This window comes from Lissotriton vulgaris, chromosome 3_1, assembly GCF_964263255.1.
Source record: "Lissotriton vulgaris chromosome 3_1, aLisVul1.2, whole genome shotgun sequence".
Taxonomy (NCBI): Eukaryota; Metazoa; Chordata; class Amphibia; order Caudata; family Salamandridae; genus Lissotriton; species Lissotriton vulgaris.
Genome location: NC_141689.1, coordinates 2,019,029,576 through 2,019,048,284, shown reverse-complemented (window position 1 = coordinate 2,019,048,284; position 18,709 = coordinate 2,019,029,576). Strand labels below are relative to the sequence as shown.

Genomic DNA, 18,709 nt, shown 5'->3' with positions numbered 1-18,709 from the left:
AACATAAAATACAGACTGAATGGGAGTCTGTTTTTGCCTTCTTTTTGCCACAGGAGGGGCAAGCATCAAAAAGGGAAGGCATTTCTGACTTGAAAATAATGCCAAAACCCTTCAAAGACAGTTGAAAAACACTTCAACACAGGAAAAATGTCGAAGGAAAGAGGTTTAACCTCAAAAAGTGAAGCAATTTCTGACTAAAAGTCAGAAAAAAGAAGAGCTGTAGAGACCAGGGTCCTGTCAGAAGGAGCTGGAAAGAACAACTGAACTAACTGTCACCCCTGAGGCATGATGGGAGCTAGGGGTCATGGCTGCCTTAAAGGCACAGTGCCAGTTTTCTGTTACTTTCTATACGAGTTGGCTGTTCAGCTTTCTACTCTATGGTTTTCCCTACAATGCAGCCTATGTGCTGACAATGCTTTCATTTTCCTAGCAGGATTGCCTTTTCTACTGTGTAATAAAGCAGTTTTTAAAGGTTTTTCTTTCTCCTTGCTTTTGTTGGAATGTTTATGTGCAAAGAATTCGATTGCAGCAATGTTCAGCTTTTCCAGAGAGTACTGCATTGTGAGATTTTGTTTATATGTATATATACATATATGTAGAGCTACATACATATGATATATGTTTTCCGGGGTCCCGCACATGGGCGGGATTATTCATGTGCTTATGACTATTGATGAGGATCCCCTGGAAGAGAAGGATAACTGACATATAAGGGGGAGGGGGATTTTGCTATATTTATAAGCACTTGATATTGTTCTTTGCTGAAGAAAAGAGACTTAACATGCTGCTACAGCTAATGGTCCTAACAGACGTAAAAAAGTTAATGCAACATACTATGGTCTTCAACCATCTAGTGCGGGTTAGTGGCCTGACTGAAGCATATAGGAGCAAGGATCCAGATATCCAGGGGTGATCCTTCTTTTGTAAAATGTTGGGCCAGCTGCATTGAGCGCATTTTGGGTGAACCACTAAAGGAGGGAACAATCTGTTATTCTGTTTGTTAATGTGAGAACAAATTTAAAAAATATTTTTTTAACTAAATTTCCCAACCTTACTCTTTGAAACTGTCATCCACCTCTTTTGTCCATCCTGGAAAAGCAATCCAATTTGGTAGATTCTGTAAAGGTGGCAATGTTTCCAGAATTCACCTACTCATATAATCATTTTGCTGAATCACTTACCCCATCAATTATGGCTCAGTATTTATATGAGTCACACCGAGATCGGACTCCCTCAAGATATTGTATGTTCCAATTTTTCAGAAAGCTTTTTACCATGATATATTTTATCAACAACTGATCAAACAATTGAGGGTTGTCTGCCCCACCTATATTGCAACAATAACAGATGGGAATATGAGAGTGGCGCTTGTCTCTTCCAGATGTGCGGTGACATTTTGGGACCCGCTATCCCTCTCTGTGGCAGGCCACGCTGCTATGGCAAAAATGGTGGCCCTGCCATGTCTTTTGTATTTCTTCACCACCCTGCCTGGATTACTAGGACTCTGCTCTGTCACACGTCACAACGCAGTGTTTCTCTGGCTAGGCTCTGAATACGGGCCACCGAGGGGGACTGTCGGTACCAAACTATGAGATCTAGTATTTGGCTACACAAATTTTGTAAGCAGAGCGTTGGCGGGCCAACCCTGGTGGCACCCCAGAAGAGGAATCGCCAGAGACTCTAAACTGGGCCAATTTGTTGAGACTACTCTGATGGCCTGCACTGAGTAGGCCGGCGATGTCAGACAACATACTGCTCGCAATCCCTCAATGGGCATGCACCCTCTAATGGACCCGCTGCAAGCGACCTAATGTCTGCGACTTACCAAGTGAAGGCTAAAATATAATTACAGGACCTCCGACTCGATGGGCAGATGACATTGCCACCCCACTTTTGGACAAAGACTAAGACAACATCCTAGAGGCGACTCTACGGGTCTCCAGAAGTGTCTGATTTAAAGAGAGACAACTTTATTTCCGTCATAAAGCTTACCTCATCCCAAGAGGATAAATGCAATTTTGCCGGAAGTGTGCGCAACATGCCCCAGATGGGACATGGAAGATGTTGATTTTTTTTATGACTAGCACCTGCCCAGGGTTCTGTCCTTTTTGTGACGCAGTAACTCAGTTTGTATCTAGGGGCCTAGAACTCATTTCTCCGGTGTATTGCCTTCTGACCTTTCCCCCAGGCTGAAAGGGAAACTCATCACAACCAAATGAATCCAACTTGCATTGCTCCTAGCCTGTTGATAAATTGAGACAGACAAAAAGACCCCCTCGGACCGCACATTGGGACTGGCGGACAGAGGTTCTTAAAAGGGCGGAATGCACTAGCCTTTGATCTTGGTGGAACTTTAATAGGAAACAGAGGACGCGACTATCTTCTAAGCTATTTATAGTGTCTGACGCTTTCTGTATTCGCTACTCTACAGCATATCTTGGATTATACCAGATGTATATTCTTTTTGACTGTTTTCCACATGTATACAACATAAACTAACAACAGTGGGTTTACAAAAAGCTACATTGAAACAAAAAATAAAATCTAATAAATTCTATTCTGGTGGTTAGGGGTGGACGGGGATAAAATATGTTTAGGAGCTGCTATTATACTCTCATTGATTTTTTCTTTTGCTTAGCATATCACATACAAAAGTTATAGGACACTCTTTCAGGTGGATACTTTATCTAACCGCAGTATTACATTGATTGCACCACAGGCGATCACCTATTTGTGGGGTTCTCTGGGGAAGACAGGCACAGAAGCAAAAAAAAACTGTGTCAGGGTGGATAGTCCTCTGAATTAAAATCTGCAATGCACTGGCCAGGAAGCACACTTTGGAGAGGTTGAGGGCCCATTCCACTAGGGCCAAAGCTGTTCCTACTGCGTCACACGGATAGTACGTGTCCTTGACATCTGTCAAGCCATGATGTGGGTATTAGTATACACGTACATGAACTACTACTACTACTTCCTCAACAGCCAGGTATGAGGTTAGGGCATTTCGCCTGTTTGATCCAGTGGCTATAAGCCACTCCAGAAACCCACTACCTTGGGAGGTACAACTTTTGTATTTATTCTACAGGTGAGCAATCTGCAATTTCCAGGAGAAGAACAAGTTACTTACCTCTGGTAACACTGTTTATGCTGGATACTCTTTCTATTCGCAGAGTTTGCATCGTCCTCCCACTACCAGTTTTGGGGAATGGTCTCTTTTTCCATCTAAAAGGTTTTAGTCGGGAGAGCTGCATATGGGTGTACCTGATTACTGTTGGGCTGTGCAGCCCGGGGCACGGACAAGGTCAAGAAAACAACTGATATCAGCACGCAGAGGTAGCGCTTATATACGGTTTAAACTCTGCCTTTTGTATGGCATCATAATATATACTTACACTACATTATCTTTTCTAACATGTTCTATGTAGTATTTGTGAAAGATTGATACAATCTCTATTTACAGAGCTACAATTAATAATAATAAAAATAATAAAACCATTTATTGAGCGCCTGGTTACACTGAACAGTGTGTCCCCGCGCTATAGAACCCCATCATTAAACCATCAGACCAGCCAAACCAGTAGAATCTCTAACAAGACACAGACCACTAGTCTATAGGGAAGAGATGCGTCTTAAGTTTCATACGGAATCTCCTCTCGGAGGGTTCCATCCGCAATTCAAGGGGCAGTTTATTCCAATAGGAGGCCGCTAAGTAACAAAATGAACGCCCGCCCATTTTGGCTTTAAAAATGCGAGGAACTGAAAACAGCATGCTGCCCAGTGACCTTAAGTGACGTTTTGGGCGGTGGATGTTGAGGAGCTTGTTCAGATAAGGAGGTCCTTTCCCTTGTGCAATTTGATGGGAAATGCACATGGCCTTGAAAAGTATACGTTCCTTTATAGGAAGCCAGTGCAATTTGGATAATGCATCTTTCCCTGAAGCTCTGCGTGGGAGGTTGAGAACTAGGCGGGCAGCCATATTCTGGACTCTTTGTAGTTGTCTCAAACCTTTTTGGCTCAGCCCTATAAGTAGGGCATTGCCATAGTCAAGATGGGGGGTGACTAAGGCATGGACAAGGGACTTCCTTGAACTCATTGGTACTAGGTCCAGAACCTTACGCAGGATTTTGAGGACTGCGTAACATTTGCCAGTAACCTTTTCAATATGCTTCACATACGAAAGTTTGGTATCTAGTATCATTCCCAAATTCTTGGCTGACCAAGTTCTGCTGGCCACCAGTCTGATGACCACGCTGAAGGAGCCTTACCAATGAGCAACACCTCAGTCTTGTCTCCATTCAGACGCAGACAGTTGTTGTTCATCCAGCTCGCTACAGCTGAGAGACAGGCTGAAAAGTTGATAGCTGTCTCTTCACCATCTTGACTGAGTGTGATCATCAGTTGCGTATCATCGGCGTAAGTTATAATATTAACACCGAAGGACTCAACTATACGTGCAAGGGGTTCCATGTACAGGTTGAACAAGGTAGGGCTCAGACTTGAGCCCTGTGGAACCCCGTGCTTCAGCTGTCTGGGAGCAGACTTGAATGGCGGGCAGTGAATTTGGAAACTTCTATTTTCCAGAAATGACTTTAGCCACTCATATGCATCTCCTTCAACTCCAATCTCTGATAGACGTGACAGCAGCGTGGAGTGTGACACAGTATCAAAAGCTGTCAGCCATGATATGATAATATGCTTTTTAGTTTGGCTTATAAATTGGATATCAGTACAGAAAACCTCTTGATATCTTTCTGCTTTGCTAATGTGTTTTTGGTATCTTGTTTCCTTCGGAAAAATGAATCACTTAATGTTGAGGCCTCCATGTCCTCGGCTTTACCTCTATACCCTCTATCTCTGCAGCAGGGGAGGCCTTGGTGCCATTTGGCTCAGAGTCATGAAAGGGAATAATTGGTAATGGAGGGCTTAGCTAACCCTCCTGAGCACTGATTCACTTGGGAGAGGTACAGTCTGAACCCTCGTGCCCCTTTGCACAATTACCTCTCTCTAGTAGATCATGCTTGGGGTCACAAAAGGATGGCGATAGCCAAGTGGGGATCTAAATATTTGGAGGAGAGGCCCTCTGAAAAGTGCAACTTCCCCTTAGAGGCTTAATAACTAAACTCACCAGGGGCGCTTGTGGCGCCCGGGGTATCACTTAGATTGCCGCCCCCGGGGCGGAGGCTGGGAAAAAGGACGGCGGTATTATAGTTTCAATTCGGAAGCGCAACATAATCTATGTACATCAGAGAACAAAGCTGACATATCTCATTTTCGTAAGTGGCATATTCAGATATTTCCACCTTTGCTACCAACAAAGTTAAAGTTCATATCATGTTAAATGCGAAACTACAAGTCCCAGAATATAACATTCTGTTGGGCAAAAAAGCCAGAGGGGCCGAATGTGTTCCATCATAGACAGGGCTAGCACAGCAAAACAAAACCAGATTTACAATTATCAGAATGTAAACATAAAAGTAAGACTGGGAGAGCCATTCGCAGAAGACATGAAACATGAATCCCTCTTGTGTTTTACAGATCACTTCCATTAGTTAATCATGACCGATACATAACCACAAGCACGTGCTGCTAAAGCTAACCAAACATTTAACGTGGTGAAACTCACATAAACGACTGACATGGCATCCCAAGGGATAAAAGGACATTATCATAGGTAGCAGCCAGGAGCTCCCAGTCAAGCCCGCCTGTAAAGGCTGCTGCGCGCTCTCCTGGGCCTGGCTGGAAGTGAGCATGCTTGCCGGGCCCTAACATGCTGCTAATTCTAATACATCATAATCACGGTAATGAGGACTCGCTTTCAGCAGATTATGTTTAGTGTAGGGCCTACAACTACACATAATCTTCTGAAAGTGAGTCCTACAATGTAGACCCTAACCCTCTTCTTAGAGCTGTCATTTGTCAGGACCGAGCAGCCGGCCCTAATCACTACCCTGCTTCCTCAATGACATGTACATTAAAATGCAGGCTGCATCACTTGACATTCCTGGCTTTGGCACTTGCTGGCCTCGCTGCACAGGCCCAGCGAGGCCAGCAAGTGCCAAAGACAGGAAAGTCAAGCGTTGCAGCCCACATTTTAATTTATATGTCACTTATTTTGCATTTATTTCTACCGCCGACAATGCGCATGGGACATGAACCTACCTATTAGATGTAAAGAGGGTCTCTAGAGTTGCGGCAGAACTTGGGAAGCAATAATGATTGGCATTGCTGTATGTGCGTTGTACGCCTGGCTGGCACGCCTAAACTACATGAAGCACGTACACGGGTATGGCGGCCGTACGCTTTGGACCAAACCATGATTCCTGGTTTTACAGGTGGCACTTTTAATTCCCCCCTTATGTTGCGCTGGTATTTATTATAATTATGCGCTGCGGCTGGGCCAAACCACACTGGCTGACACTGGCTACCAGTAGCGCTTTTAATTCCCCACCAACCCACATGACCTACTCGGGCGCCCATCGATTTTGTCATTACAACATCCGATAAATTCCCTAAATTTCAAAGATGTTCACGGCCCCCCTAGCTACTCTTAATAACGCACCAGGGCGCCGGCCACGGCTCACAGTTTGGGAATCACTTCATTAGAGGCTTGCTTGCTCGGCCTTTATAATTTATTTGGGGACACTGACACTACTGTAATGAGTGTCCCCAAATAAATTATAAAGGCCGAGCAACGGGCCACCGGTGCCGCACGGCTACTTTGGAGGGGGTAGAAAGCCTACCAGACTCAATGGAAGGTGAATGGAGTAAGGGGCAGCTATACTCACATCAAGCTACATCGCTAACCCTAGAGAATACTTAATACTCCTCTCCAAGAAAGGAGCAGATTGGGGATTTTGATCAAAACTTGCCCACCTCCCATATAGAGCCAAAAGTCCACTATTTAACACAGAATTGTTTTGATGCAGGGGGAGGGTATAGTACCACCCCAGCATGGTCAAGATCCCTCTACCAGCCAGATACCTATCAGTCTTTTAGGGGCTGGCTTGCCCCAAATCTGCACATCGCCCACTAAAAATCAGGGTGTAAATGTACAAGTGAATGGATTGAGTGCCTTAGGGTGCCTTACACTAGAAGGACACAGTCTTTCAGCCTAGCTGGGGGCAGAGGAGGGGCATACCCTAAAAACACCAAAATGATGCCTAAAAAGGCATTACTTGTAATTTCCCAAGGGGTGGCTGCAGGATGTGAGCAGCGGCTCAACCAGCACTGAGGGGAATCCTACCAACCCTGGTCATTACTGAAACTTAGAGACCCATGGGAATCCTAGGTGGTGTGGTGTGTAGATTTCTGCATGTTTTACATACCAGAAAGCTCTGAAAACGTAAAAACACTGCCTAAAGCAAGGCTCTCAGTTTCCATGGGAGTTGGCAGCAGTACTTAAGCCCTGTTTTGACTGTCATCCAGGGATCCCTAGCAGTTCTTAAAACCAGTGACCCCATGGAATCCAGAGTGGTGTGTCTTGTGTGGATTACAGAAGGTTTTCCTAACGAGAATGCTCTACAAATTACAAAATGATGCCTAAAACAACCTAATTATATTTTAAGTTTTTTTCAGAGATGGTTGCACTATTGGAGCCTGGGGTTGGTTGGCACACAGGAAATCAATCCTACCTACCCTGGACATCTCTGACAAACAAAAACTCCCGAGAATTCAGGGTGGATTGACTAGTTTGAATCCCAGCAGTAAATTTCGGATGAGGCTTCATTTTTAGACTGCTGGTTCTTAATTGCTTATGCAGTGTATGTGGCATGAACCATTGATGTGGGTGGTAGCATGTGCATTTTTTTAATCCAAACTTCTCAATGTACCTAACATATATTCTGCTGTCCAGTAATTCATACTATTTATCCACTCTGTGAGTGGATGAGAGGTGTGTGTGTTCGGGGGGTGGGGTGGGGGGGGGTTACTGGTTCTAGGGTCGGCTATGTCAAGTTTAGCAACCAAAAAAAGGCCCGGGTTCGCCCCTCCCCTGGGGAAGACTGTTGCTGGGCCCCATTGTGCCCCCAGAACTTCCTGGACAGGGCCAAAGCCAAAGGTAACCCTAGAGCAGGGACTGCTTACTATCGGCCGCCTTTAAGCTGGAACTGAATCCCATTATTGCAGTCCCCTGCTATATCAGTGATTTGCGGTTGCCTATTGAAGTGGGCGTTTTACCTAATGAGTTGATAAATGAGTTCTGTGTAGATGAATTAGTTACCTAGGCTTTGTGATGAAATGTTGCCTAGTCCTTTACACGAATGGGTCTACTGCTTCTCTAAGGAAGTGTTTATTTACATGATGAAATGTTCTTACTCCTGCCTAATGCAATATATCCTGAATGCTTTCAGTTGAGCAATGAAATGATTATTCCTGAGTAAGGAAAGGTTTACGTCTGTCTTATGAAATGGTATACCTTCAATTAAATGGTTACTCCTCCTTAGTGCCAATTTCCTGAAAGCCTACAGTTACCTACTGAAATGTTTACTGCTGTGTAAAGAAACGTTATTTCTTTCATGACAGGGTTATTGCGAGATGCTACATTGATTATTGAACTGCCCCCTTCACTCCCCTGATGAAATACTGTGATGAGCTATTGATGCCTTGATTATTGATCACCCTGAACCTTAATCGAGATAAAAACGAATTGATTTTAATCAACCTCACTGGTGTGGTGTCCATCATTGTGTGCATTTAAAGCCTCAGTGGATGTGTGTGCTGTATGGTCACTTTCCACCTAAGCTTTCGGGTGCCTGCCTGCTCGTGCCAGGCTACCCCCCCCCCCACCCCCCCCCCCCTCCCCCCCGGGGAACTGGTGACCCCAGGTCCTACACGGCCAGTGCCCGTTATGCTCTGGTTGAGACCCACCTATCCATAAAAGCCAGTATCACCACTCTGGGGTCAGTGGTCCCGGGCATCTGGATGGCCCAGAGTAGTATGCCAGTATGTTCTTATGTTGGCGCAATCCCATATCACATGATAAAAGGAGGCCTGCGGGATATCACATCTAAAACGTTTTGAGTTTCTCGCCAAGCCCATCTTCCATAGCTGTTTGGGCTGTAGTAAACCCTATGAAGGTATTACAATTGTATTGCTCTGAGGTTTGATGGAATAGCTAGCGTGTGTGGCATAAGTCTCGCCACAAGTCTCGTACAAGTTAATGGAATCCCATTGGGCACTGATGTGGAGTATGTATCCTATGTGAATTGTGGAGGCGGGTATTAACCAAATAATAATAATAATAAGATGAAGGAAGGGAGGGGATAACTTGTAAGAGAAAGGCTGCTAGACACTCCCCCCACCCCGGGCCCACCCATGCAACTGCATCATGCCCAGCATGGCTCCCATGTGTGCCAGACAGCCCTGTAGGAGACCCAAATGTTAGACTGTCGTTCCTGTACCCTCAGGGAGGCGCAATCAGGAGGGTCCATCCATCTGCAACCCCTGTGGTGTTGACTTTCCCTGGCGAGGAGCCCTCTGTCGACTCATCAGATGTCAGCAGCTCCAATAGAATAGTCTCCCATTCCGAGGCCAGGGGGAACCTTCGGAATCCCAACGGATCCTCTCTGTTTAGGGCAACTCTCTACGCCTTGGCCCAGTTAAGTAAGGAGCGACGCCACGCCACGCCACAGTCTGTTGGGCACCAGATGCCTTCCAGTGTTTAGTGAGTAGGCACTTGGCGATGGCTAGGCCCAGATCTATAAAGGGGGAAGTGGCTGTCAAGCTTATTGAACTACTGTATTTATTTCAGTGCCTCGCACCAGCTCAGCACAGGAAGGGAAGTGATCTGTCGGAGGCTTCCCGTCCAAAAGGTTCATAATACCATGGATTTGAAGGAGTTCTAAAAGGATAACTGTGTCAGACCTATCCCCAAATAGGCACTCCCCTATGTTAAGCATTTGTGTGTCCTAGTAGTACAGTCGTAGATCTGAGAGGCCGAGTCCATCTTCATATGTTGTCACAATATACTTTGTATAAGACACTTGGGTCCTCCTATCCAGATATATTTTGTGACCATGGTTCTTACTCCTGGGAAAAGGTTTGGGTGGGGGGGCAGGATAGGGGTATACGATAATTCTGTAGGACGTATAGGAAACAGGGGAGCGAGATAATGGTGTATAAAGCAATGCGCCCCATCACTGGAAGAGGTCATTTAGGTCACGGTTCCATGTCAAAGCAGCACTTGCACTGAAGTGATCGTCCACCTTCAGCACAGGGGCACATACAGTGGACTATGGTCTATTGCCTTATATTTGTATGTGAGTGAACCTATGCTCGTTAACCACTAGTTGGATGCCTTCCCATAAGTCTGTAGTATCTTCTGAAGCCTTGACGATGAGCTGTCTGGTTCCTGTATGTAGAGCAGCAAGCTGTCTGTGTAGTGGGATATTCTATCTTCCGAACTGCTAGGCCAGCCGAACCCCTGAATTTGGGAGTCCACTCTAATCCATCTAGCCAGTTGCTCTATCACCAAGATGAAGATGAAGGGAGAGAGAGGGCATCCAGTCAGTTTCCCGCCTGTGTTTCAAATGGCTCAAAGAGCACCCTGTTTATCCTGACCTGTGCTTGTGCATACAAGACTTAAACAGACCAAAAAGTGTGAGCTAAAGTTAATCTTTCAGATTGTCAACATTAAAAATGAACACTGAATGGTATCAAACGCTGCCTCAAAAACAATAAGGATGAAGGCTGCCGAGCTGCATAATTTCTGTCCTAGCAGATGTAAGGTGGACCTGCTGTTAAGAATGTGTGGTTCCTTGGCCTAGCATGAAGCCATTCTGGTCGGTGTGGATCAGAGTTCGGATTTTTGTATATTCATGAATTTTTGGTTTACAGAGAATTTGGAACAAGCTAATTCTGTCTCTGGGACAGGCGTAATAATCACAAAAAATTATGCAAATTAAACATGTAATAGAGGAGGATTCAAGAGAAAGTAAATGCGAGAAGTCAAAGGTGAGTTAGCTGCACACACCTTCAACCCACTTTCTAAATCATCTTTTGTAGAACATTGATAATTTGAGTACATTAACTTTGTACTTTGACTTTGTGCAACAAGTGCAAACATCTATATTTTTGTCTAACATGGAAGTAAAATGACAGGAAGATTTCTGGGGTATATACCAGAGGACACTGCTTCGCTCGCATCTGAGGACACCAACATTAAGAAAAGTGTATCGTGAAAATACAGTTTCTTTCTACCCACCTTTTGTTGCAAGTATTTCTGCCAGCACTATGCGCAGGCTGCGGGACTGTGCATCCCTTGAAGGCAGTAGACAGAGCACCAAAACGTGGGAACAGGTCTGCAGAAAGCGGATTTCCTCATCTGCGTTTTTCAAACCTGGATGAAGTGGAAAGGGTCTTGGCAGTTCTTCTAGTCTGAAACAGATGAGAAAACGGACCGCAACAATCTAGTGATCTGTCTATGGTACACGCACGTCCTAATCATAAGAAATGTATTCATCGTGTCATACTAGGGCTACATTAAACAACAAAGCAACACGGCATTCAATAACAGTTTAAAACTCGCTGTTGACAAGGTCACACAAAGACCCTGACATCTCTCATGTCGTCAAAACTGCAACAAAACACGCCACATGCCAGTATCCTACAACATTAGCAAAGTATCCTATTGGTTAAACCCCATGATTTACTATCGTGATGTAGTCTCAGTCCATATAGCAAAAAAAACCCGAAGAAAATAGAGCCAAACCCACCCAATAAACCTCGAATTTTCATGCAGAATTTCCTAGTGGAGAACCAAAAAAATATATCATCTTGCATTAATCCCCCATCTTACTAAAAACAGTTGTTTGTTCCTTTCAGCATAAGCATACCCACTTTATGTTATGATGAATAATGCAATGCATCGGACTACTAGAAACACCCACATGCATTTTCATTATTAATGTCAAGCAATTTAAGTACGTAGACTTTACAAAAACTTTTTTTTAAAGCATATTTAAAATAACGTGTTACAACTACGTATTCTTCCAGGGAAGACAACAGATAATTTGAAGGGGAGCCAAAAGCACACTTACTTTATCAAATCGTTTTGTATTTAGTTTTTCAATATTACTAACCAGCACGAACCAACAAAACATTTTTTAAATAATGGGGAATTGAATGGATGCAAATTAGTCTAATGAGGTCTATGTTTCAATGGCACTGGCAGACGAATTCTAATAACATCAGGTGGGACTTGGTGGGACTGAGGAAGCAGAGTCACATTCAGACACAGGACAGCAATCAAACATAGTTTGTGATATATTATGACATGCTAAGGATGGCCAAATCAAAACACTTTCTTATTAACCATTATATTAATATTATATATATTATATTATATAACCATTATATTAATATTTAGTATAATAATACTCACATTGCATTGTGGAGTGGTGTGGCTCACTGGTTAGAGGCGGCAGACCCGAGAGCAGAGGACGGCCCGGGACCAGGGTTCAATTTCCCGATGCGGCAGGGTCGTGGACCAGGGTCAGCGGACTCGATAATTCTCACCTCGGTGCCTACTCTAACCAGGGATCACACTCGGCAACTCTGGGCATTAGCTTGCCTCATCTCCACAACGGCCCCCCACAGACGCCGGGGATGCCTGGTTTCACCTTGGAGATACCCAGTAGGGACCATCTCACAGGGATAGCCAGGACGGGTTCCCCAGCGGTCTACTGCGCAGAGATACTCCTTCGGGAGTCGATTCTAGCGCATTACAAACCCACAATTAATTAATTAATTAATTGCAAAGACTTATTTCACCATATGGAATGTCCGATCGAAGCTAAAATCACCATCCAACACATATGAATCTTACTTAGCACAGCTCCGCCATAAATGCATCACTGTGTGTAGATAACAACAAATCCTCCAACATAATTCAGAAAGCCTTGGCAAAATCTGCCCTACGTTCTAGAGTGTTATACCAGTAGCAACACAATGGTTTTGTCAATGTATGCACAATTAAGATTGTATGGCTTTTCAACAAAAACGAGTTAAACACCCATCTGAAATGTATTCTTGCATTTTAAAGTCACGTTTTTTCAGTGCTACAACTGCATTTCAATTTCTACCTACATTCATCATCTCACCATCTTCATGTAAGGATGCTTATAGTCAGCAATACAATGCCTGAAGACATTATAATTTAAAGTAATGGAATGTCTTAAGGTCTTCACAGGGGCAAGCTTTTCAAGTTCGTATCTAAAAAAGAGGATGCAATACCTGAAGCCCATTGATATAGGTGAACACAGTGTAACATATTTCTCTCAGTCATTTGCACATTAAATTTGAACTGCAGTTTTACTTCTACATATAACTGATGTAATACGTGCACTTCCTTTCTAAACAAAGTATTGAATTTATAACAATAACTGTCATTACCAAATACGAACAGGTGGAATGGTTTTTACAACATGGTCGCTTAGGCAGAAAATTATACGTTTCCACGTTGTGACCCCAGACAGTGAGAAAGCAGGTGCAGGCAGGGAAAAGCTGCCTTATCTTAGAAATGATGTTTTCATCTTGATTGGGGCCTTGGAAATTAAGAAAAGTAATTAGCCACAGGCCATATATTTCCTGCTAAGATGCCCAACTGCCTAAATTGGTGCTGTCCAGCTTTTTTATAAGGGTGCCTCTACGTCTGCATGCAGTAAATGGCTCAGAACTCGCAAATGTATTCCAATGAATGGTCTCATGTATAAAAGGCACAATTCAACCCAGGGAAGCAGAACGCTATGACAGTTTGGTCGACTGCGTGTTCTCGCTCAAACCTGTTCAAAAAAACGTTGCTCTTGATCTCATATCACATGTTTGTGTTGACTATTTCCTTTCAGAAATTGTGCTTTCACAAATGCTGCCGTGACTCGGATGCACTGATTGGAGATCTAGACGAACATTGTGGCACCGTCAAGTATCGCAGTCTCAGAAGCACGCCTGCTTGATTGGAATGGTTTCCCACCCTCTCAGATTAAGGAATTCCTAGAGACCGACCTGAGACACAAGATACCATCAGCTGCATCCAAATGACAAGGTGAACATTTTTCACAACAGTCACATGCAGTCATCATGGAACAGGTAAGACAGTAGGAACAGGGTCCTCATTGTGGAACGGAAACTGTGTTTTTTTTTTATTCCAACAAATTGAGATATAGGAATAGGATTATTCATATCATCCAAGGTTGGACCGCTGGATAAAGGCCTTATAAAAGGGGGGAAACTGGGTTTTCCATTTTAGTCAAGACAAAGGCTATTGAGTAGACTATAAGAAGAACAAGTGTTACTTACCTGTAAACAGGTGGTTCTCCAGTATTGGTGTCTTTCATAGATTCACATGCTTGAATATTCCCCATCGTCGAAGTGGGAGTCCAACGGTAAATAAAATAGCAATAACATACCAATAACATATGTATGTAAATACATAACACATAAAATAATAATAGAAAAGACATAATAAATACTCAAAAACAATTCCTACATAGGAATACATGGTAGAGAGAGAAACCACTTCTAGCATATTCCTGTCATTATGTTAGTCCAAACTACAGCCAATCAGGCGCCAGCACCCTTCCAGAACCTTCTCCTCAGAGTTTAGACCCTCAGATTTTCGTAGCACAAGAGTGACAAAAGAGTCTACGAGGAGAAGCGAGCCTCTGAGGGGAGGTGGGTGGGTCGCAAATGAATCTATGAAAGACATCAATACTGGAGAACCACCTGTTTACAAGTAAGTAACAATTGTTCTTCTCCAGTATTAGGGTGTCTTTCATAGATTCACATGCTTGAATAGAATAGAGAGCAGTAACAGCCGAAGAGGTCCGATTGCTATGTAACAGCATGGAGAAACCAATGAGACAATAATAATACAGTCATGTAGGTACTGATAGCAATCATAGAAAACCATAGTGGAGGAGGGAAGACAGAGGCTCACCTTATTTAAAAAGATGACGAAGTATCAGCTGCTGTATCAGCCTCGTTGATGGCATCCAGGCAGTAGTGCTTCGTGAACGTGTGCCTGTTGGACCACGTGGCTGCTCGGCAGATCTGATGAAGCGGCACGCCAGCAAACAGGGTGGTAGAGGATGACATCGCCCTGGTGGAATGAGCCCTCACTGAAGATTGTAGAGGCGTGCCGGCTTGCTGATGGCAGAAGACAATGGCTGAAGAAATCCAAAGTGCAATCGTTGGCTTGATAATAGGGTGCCCTTTACGCATGCGTCTATAGGCAATTAACAGTTGATCGGACCTGCGAAAAGGGGCTGTCCGGCTGATGTAAAATTTAAGGCATCATTTGATGTCCAAAGAGTACAATCGCTGTTCTGCCGGAGATTGAGGATCGGCAAAGAAAGTCTTTAAGAAAACAGATTCATTTAGATGGAAATCCGTAGGCACCTTCGGCAGGAAAGTTGGGTTGGTGCGAAGCACCACACAGTCAGGTTTGAATTGGAGAAAAGGAGGTTTAACAGTGAAAGCGTGAAGATCACTGACGCGACGAGAAGTCAGTGCAAGGAGAAGGGCTACCTTCCAGGTCAGAAACTTTAAGTCCGCCCTATGGATAAGCTCGAATGGCGTCTTCCTTAGTTGGGCTAAGACGACATTGAGATGCCAAGTGGGAGGAGGATGCTGAAGAGGTGGGAACATCCGGAACAGTCCTTTGAAAAACTGACGAATAACTCTGGAAGAGCAGAGAGAGGAGGAGCCATCCTGCCGGAAACGAGAGATTGCTGCCAAGAAAACTCTCAAAGTAGTATGGGAAAGCCCGGATTGAGCCAGGTGCAAAAAGAATGGATGTAGCTGCTCCGGAGTGGAATGGATAGGATGGATATTAGTAGCCACGCACCAATGGCAGAACCTCTTCCATTTGAGCTTGTAAGTCTTAATGGTAGACGGAGCTCTGGCCTGAGCGAGAATGTCTCTGCATTCCGGCGAGATATTTAAATGCGCAAATTCAAGGTGCTCAGGTTCCAGGCCGACAATTGTAGAGAGGAGGGGCTCGGATGGCAAATCTGACCCTTGTCCATCGTGAGAAGGTCCGGTCGAGGATGAAGGAGGATGGGCTCGCACTGGGACAGAAGGAGCAACTCCAAGAACCACGCCTGTCAGGGCCATCTGGGGGCGATCAGGAGAATGTGGCAGGGCTGCCGCCGCATCTTCCACAGCACACGAGGCACCAACGGAATCGGAGGAAAAGCGTAGGCGTATAGATCGCACCAATTCATCAAAAGGGCATTACCGCACGAGCCATGGTGGGGATGCCAACTTGCGTAAGATGGGCATTTCCGGTTCTCCAGGGTTGCAAGGAGATCCAGAGATGGACGACCCCATCGTTGAAAAACGAGGTCGAGAGTTGGTTGATGTAACTCCCACTCGTGGGTCGATGACGTGGATCTGCTGAGGGAATCCGCTAGGATGTTGGAGACCCCCGGCAGTTGCACCGCCGCCATGGTAACTTGATGACGGATTGCCTAATCCCAGATCCACTGAGCCAGCCGAGACAAGAGTGGAGACCTGGTTCCTCCCTGCTTGTTGACATAGTGCATACTGGTGGTATTGTCCGTCTGAATGAGCATCGATTCCCCTTGAATCACAGGAAGGAACAACTTGAGTGCCAGAAAAATTGCCATCAACTCCAGCCTGTTGCTGTGCGAGGAACTTTGAAGCAGAGACCATTTGCCTTTGATGGAGAGGCCTTGAAGGTGAGCAACCACAGCCTTCTAATGAGGCGTCTGTTGTGAGCATGAGTTCTGGAGTGGTGGAGCGGAAAGAAGTTCCTGTCGCAAGGTTGCATGGATGCGCCCACCATTGGAGAGCTGTTCTCATGCGAGCGGTGACACCCACGAGGTCGTTGAAAGAACCGGTGTTACAGGCCCATTTCTTTAATTGACTCCTCTGTCAACATTATGGGCAAGGTTATATTGGTAAAGATCTCGGAGTGTGTGAATGACAATAATATTTTAACTGACTTCCAATATGGCTTTAGGCCTGGAAGAAGCACGATAGATCAGTGCCAACATTTGTATCTGTTAATTAATAAATATACAGTGGCATCCAGGGGGTCTTTGTATTTAGCCTTCATGGACTTATCAACAGCGTTTGATCTGATAAACAGATCAAAGCTGTGGAGGCTTTTACTTGACATAGGGATTGACCCTAGCCTGGTCCACTTTTTAGCAGATTTACACCGAGACCTATTAGCTTTGGTGAGGTTGTCCCAGGCTGGATCCTGTTCTAGGCATTTTAAATCTGGTAGAGGGGTTCGCCAAGGATGTATATTGGCCCCTCCACTTTTTACTTTATATATTAATGCCATAGTCAAATCCCGGAATATTGCAACTTTGGACTCTCCGCGTATAGGGGACAGTACCATCCCGGTTCTCCTATACGCGGACGATGAGGTCCTACTTGCTCGCACTCCGATAGGTCTACAGAGACTATTGAATGCTTTTGGGGAGTTTATGGACTCTATGGACCTGGTAGTTTTTTTTGCGTTTTTTTTTTTTTTGGACCTGGTAGTTAATAGTGGGAAATCTCATACCATGTCCAAGGGGTTACATAAAAACAAAGTAAGGACTTTCCATTGCAAGGGGGTGAAAGTCACAAGGGTGAAGGCTTTTACGTATTTAGGGGTCCTGTTCGACGATCAATGCTCATGGGTTCCCCAGCTTCTAGCGAAAAAAACTGTACTGGGAAGATCAACCTCTGCAGTCTTAAGTTTTGTACAGCGGCTAGGGGGAAGGCCGTGTGAAGCGATCCTTTCCATTTACAAAGCAAAATGTTTGGCTGCAGCATTGTATGGTGCAGCCATCTGGGGATATAAACAAGGTGACGTAATACAAAAGGTGGAAAATAAATTCCTCCGTTCGCTACTTTCGAATCCCCAATCATCACCCACATTTGCTATCCACCAGGAACTAGGATTATTGGGGTACATGTGTGATCAAATAGGTATGGCCCCTCTTGTCAACTGGCTAAAAACATGGCTTAACCCGGAATTGAGTTTAAATCAACAGATTATAAAAGATTGTCTCAAATTACAAAATGGGAATGAAATACAGTGGCTCTCTTATTTAAAAACCATGCTGGCAACACTTGGGCGTGTAGATATCGTTGAAAATCCTGAAGGTATTGTGAAAGGGGACATCAACTGGGTCAAGGAGCATTTCCTGTCCCAACGATCCCAGGACCGGGAGGGAGAGGAATTAAAACAACCCCTGGTCAGGGCCCACTTTTTATTGGTCACTTCACCCTCTATTGAGCCCTATTTAAAATTGGTTGGTAAGTAGTGTAGGAAGGTGGATATCTGACTATGGTTACCCCCAACTTTTTGCCTGGTGTTTTGCTGGTTTTCGACATAGTTGGCCAGGGATCTACTATCCAGGACCCCTGGCTTCCTGCTCTCTCTGTTGAAATGGACTCCATGTACCTTACGTACATATCTAATTGGTATTGGGTCACTCTTGTAAGTCCTTGTACAGTGTACCATAGGTACCCAGGGCATAAGTGTACCCAAGGCCTACCAGGGGCTGCAGCATGTATTATGCCACCCCAGGCTGGCCATCCAAATCTGACACAACTGGCTGATCAATCAGCTGGGGGCAAGGTGGTGTAATCACCCTTTGCTTTAGATATAATATACCTTTATCTAAACCTAAAATGGACACATATAATCCTATAAGTCACTCATATGGCAGGCCTTAACAATCCTGGA

General features: G+C 44.6%; 1 protein-coding gene across 3 annotated transcripts in view; it reads right to left on the bottom strand.

Annotated features, from left to right (window-relative positions):
• The window catches only part of SNX25 (sorting nexin 25), a 1,510,914-nt gene that overhangs the window by 870,035 nt on the left and 622,170 nt on the right, over positions 1-18,709 (bottom strand). For all 3 annotated transcript variants that reach the window (XM_086962502.1, XM_086962503.1, XM_086962504.1), the window contains one exon: positions 11,201-11,373. In XM_086962502.1, coding sequence (XP_086818628.1) covers positions 11,201-11,373 — 173 coding nt within the window. The remainder of the gene's footprint in view (positions 1-11,200; positions 11,374-18,709) is intronic.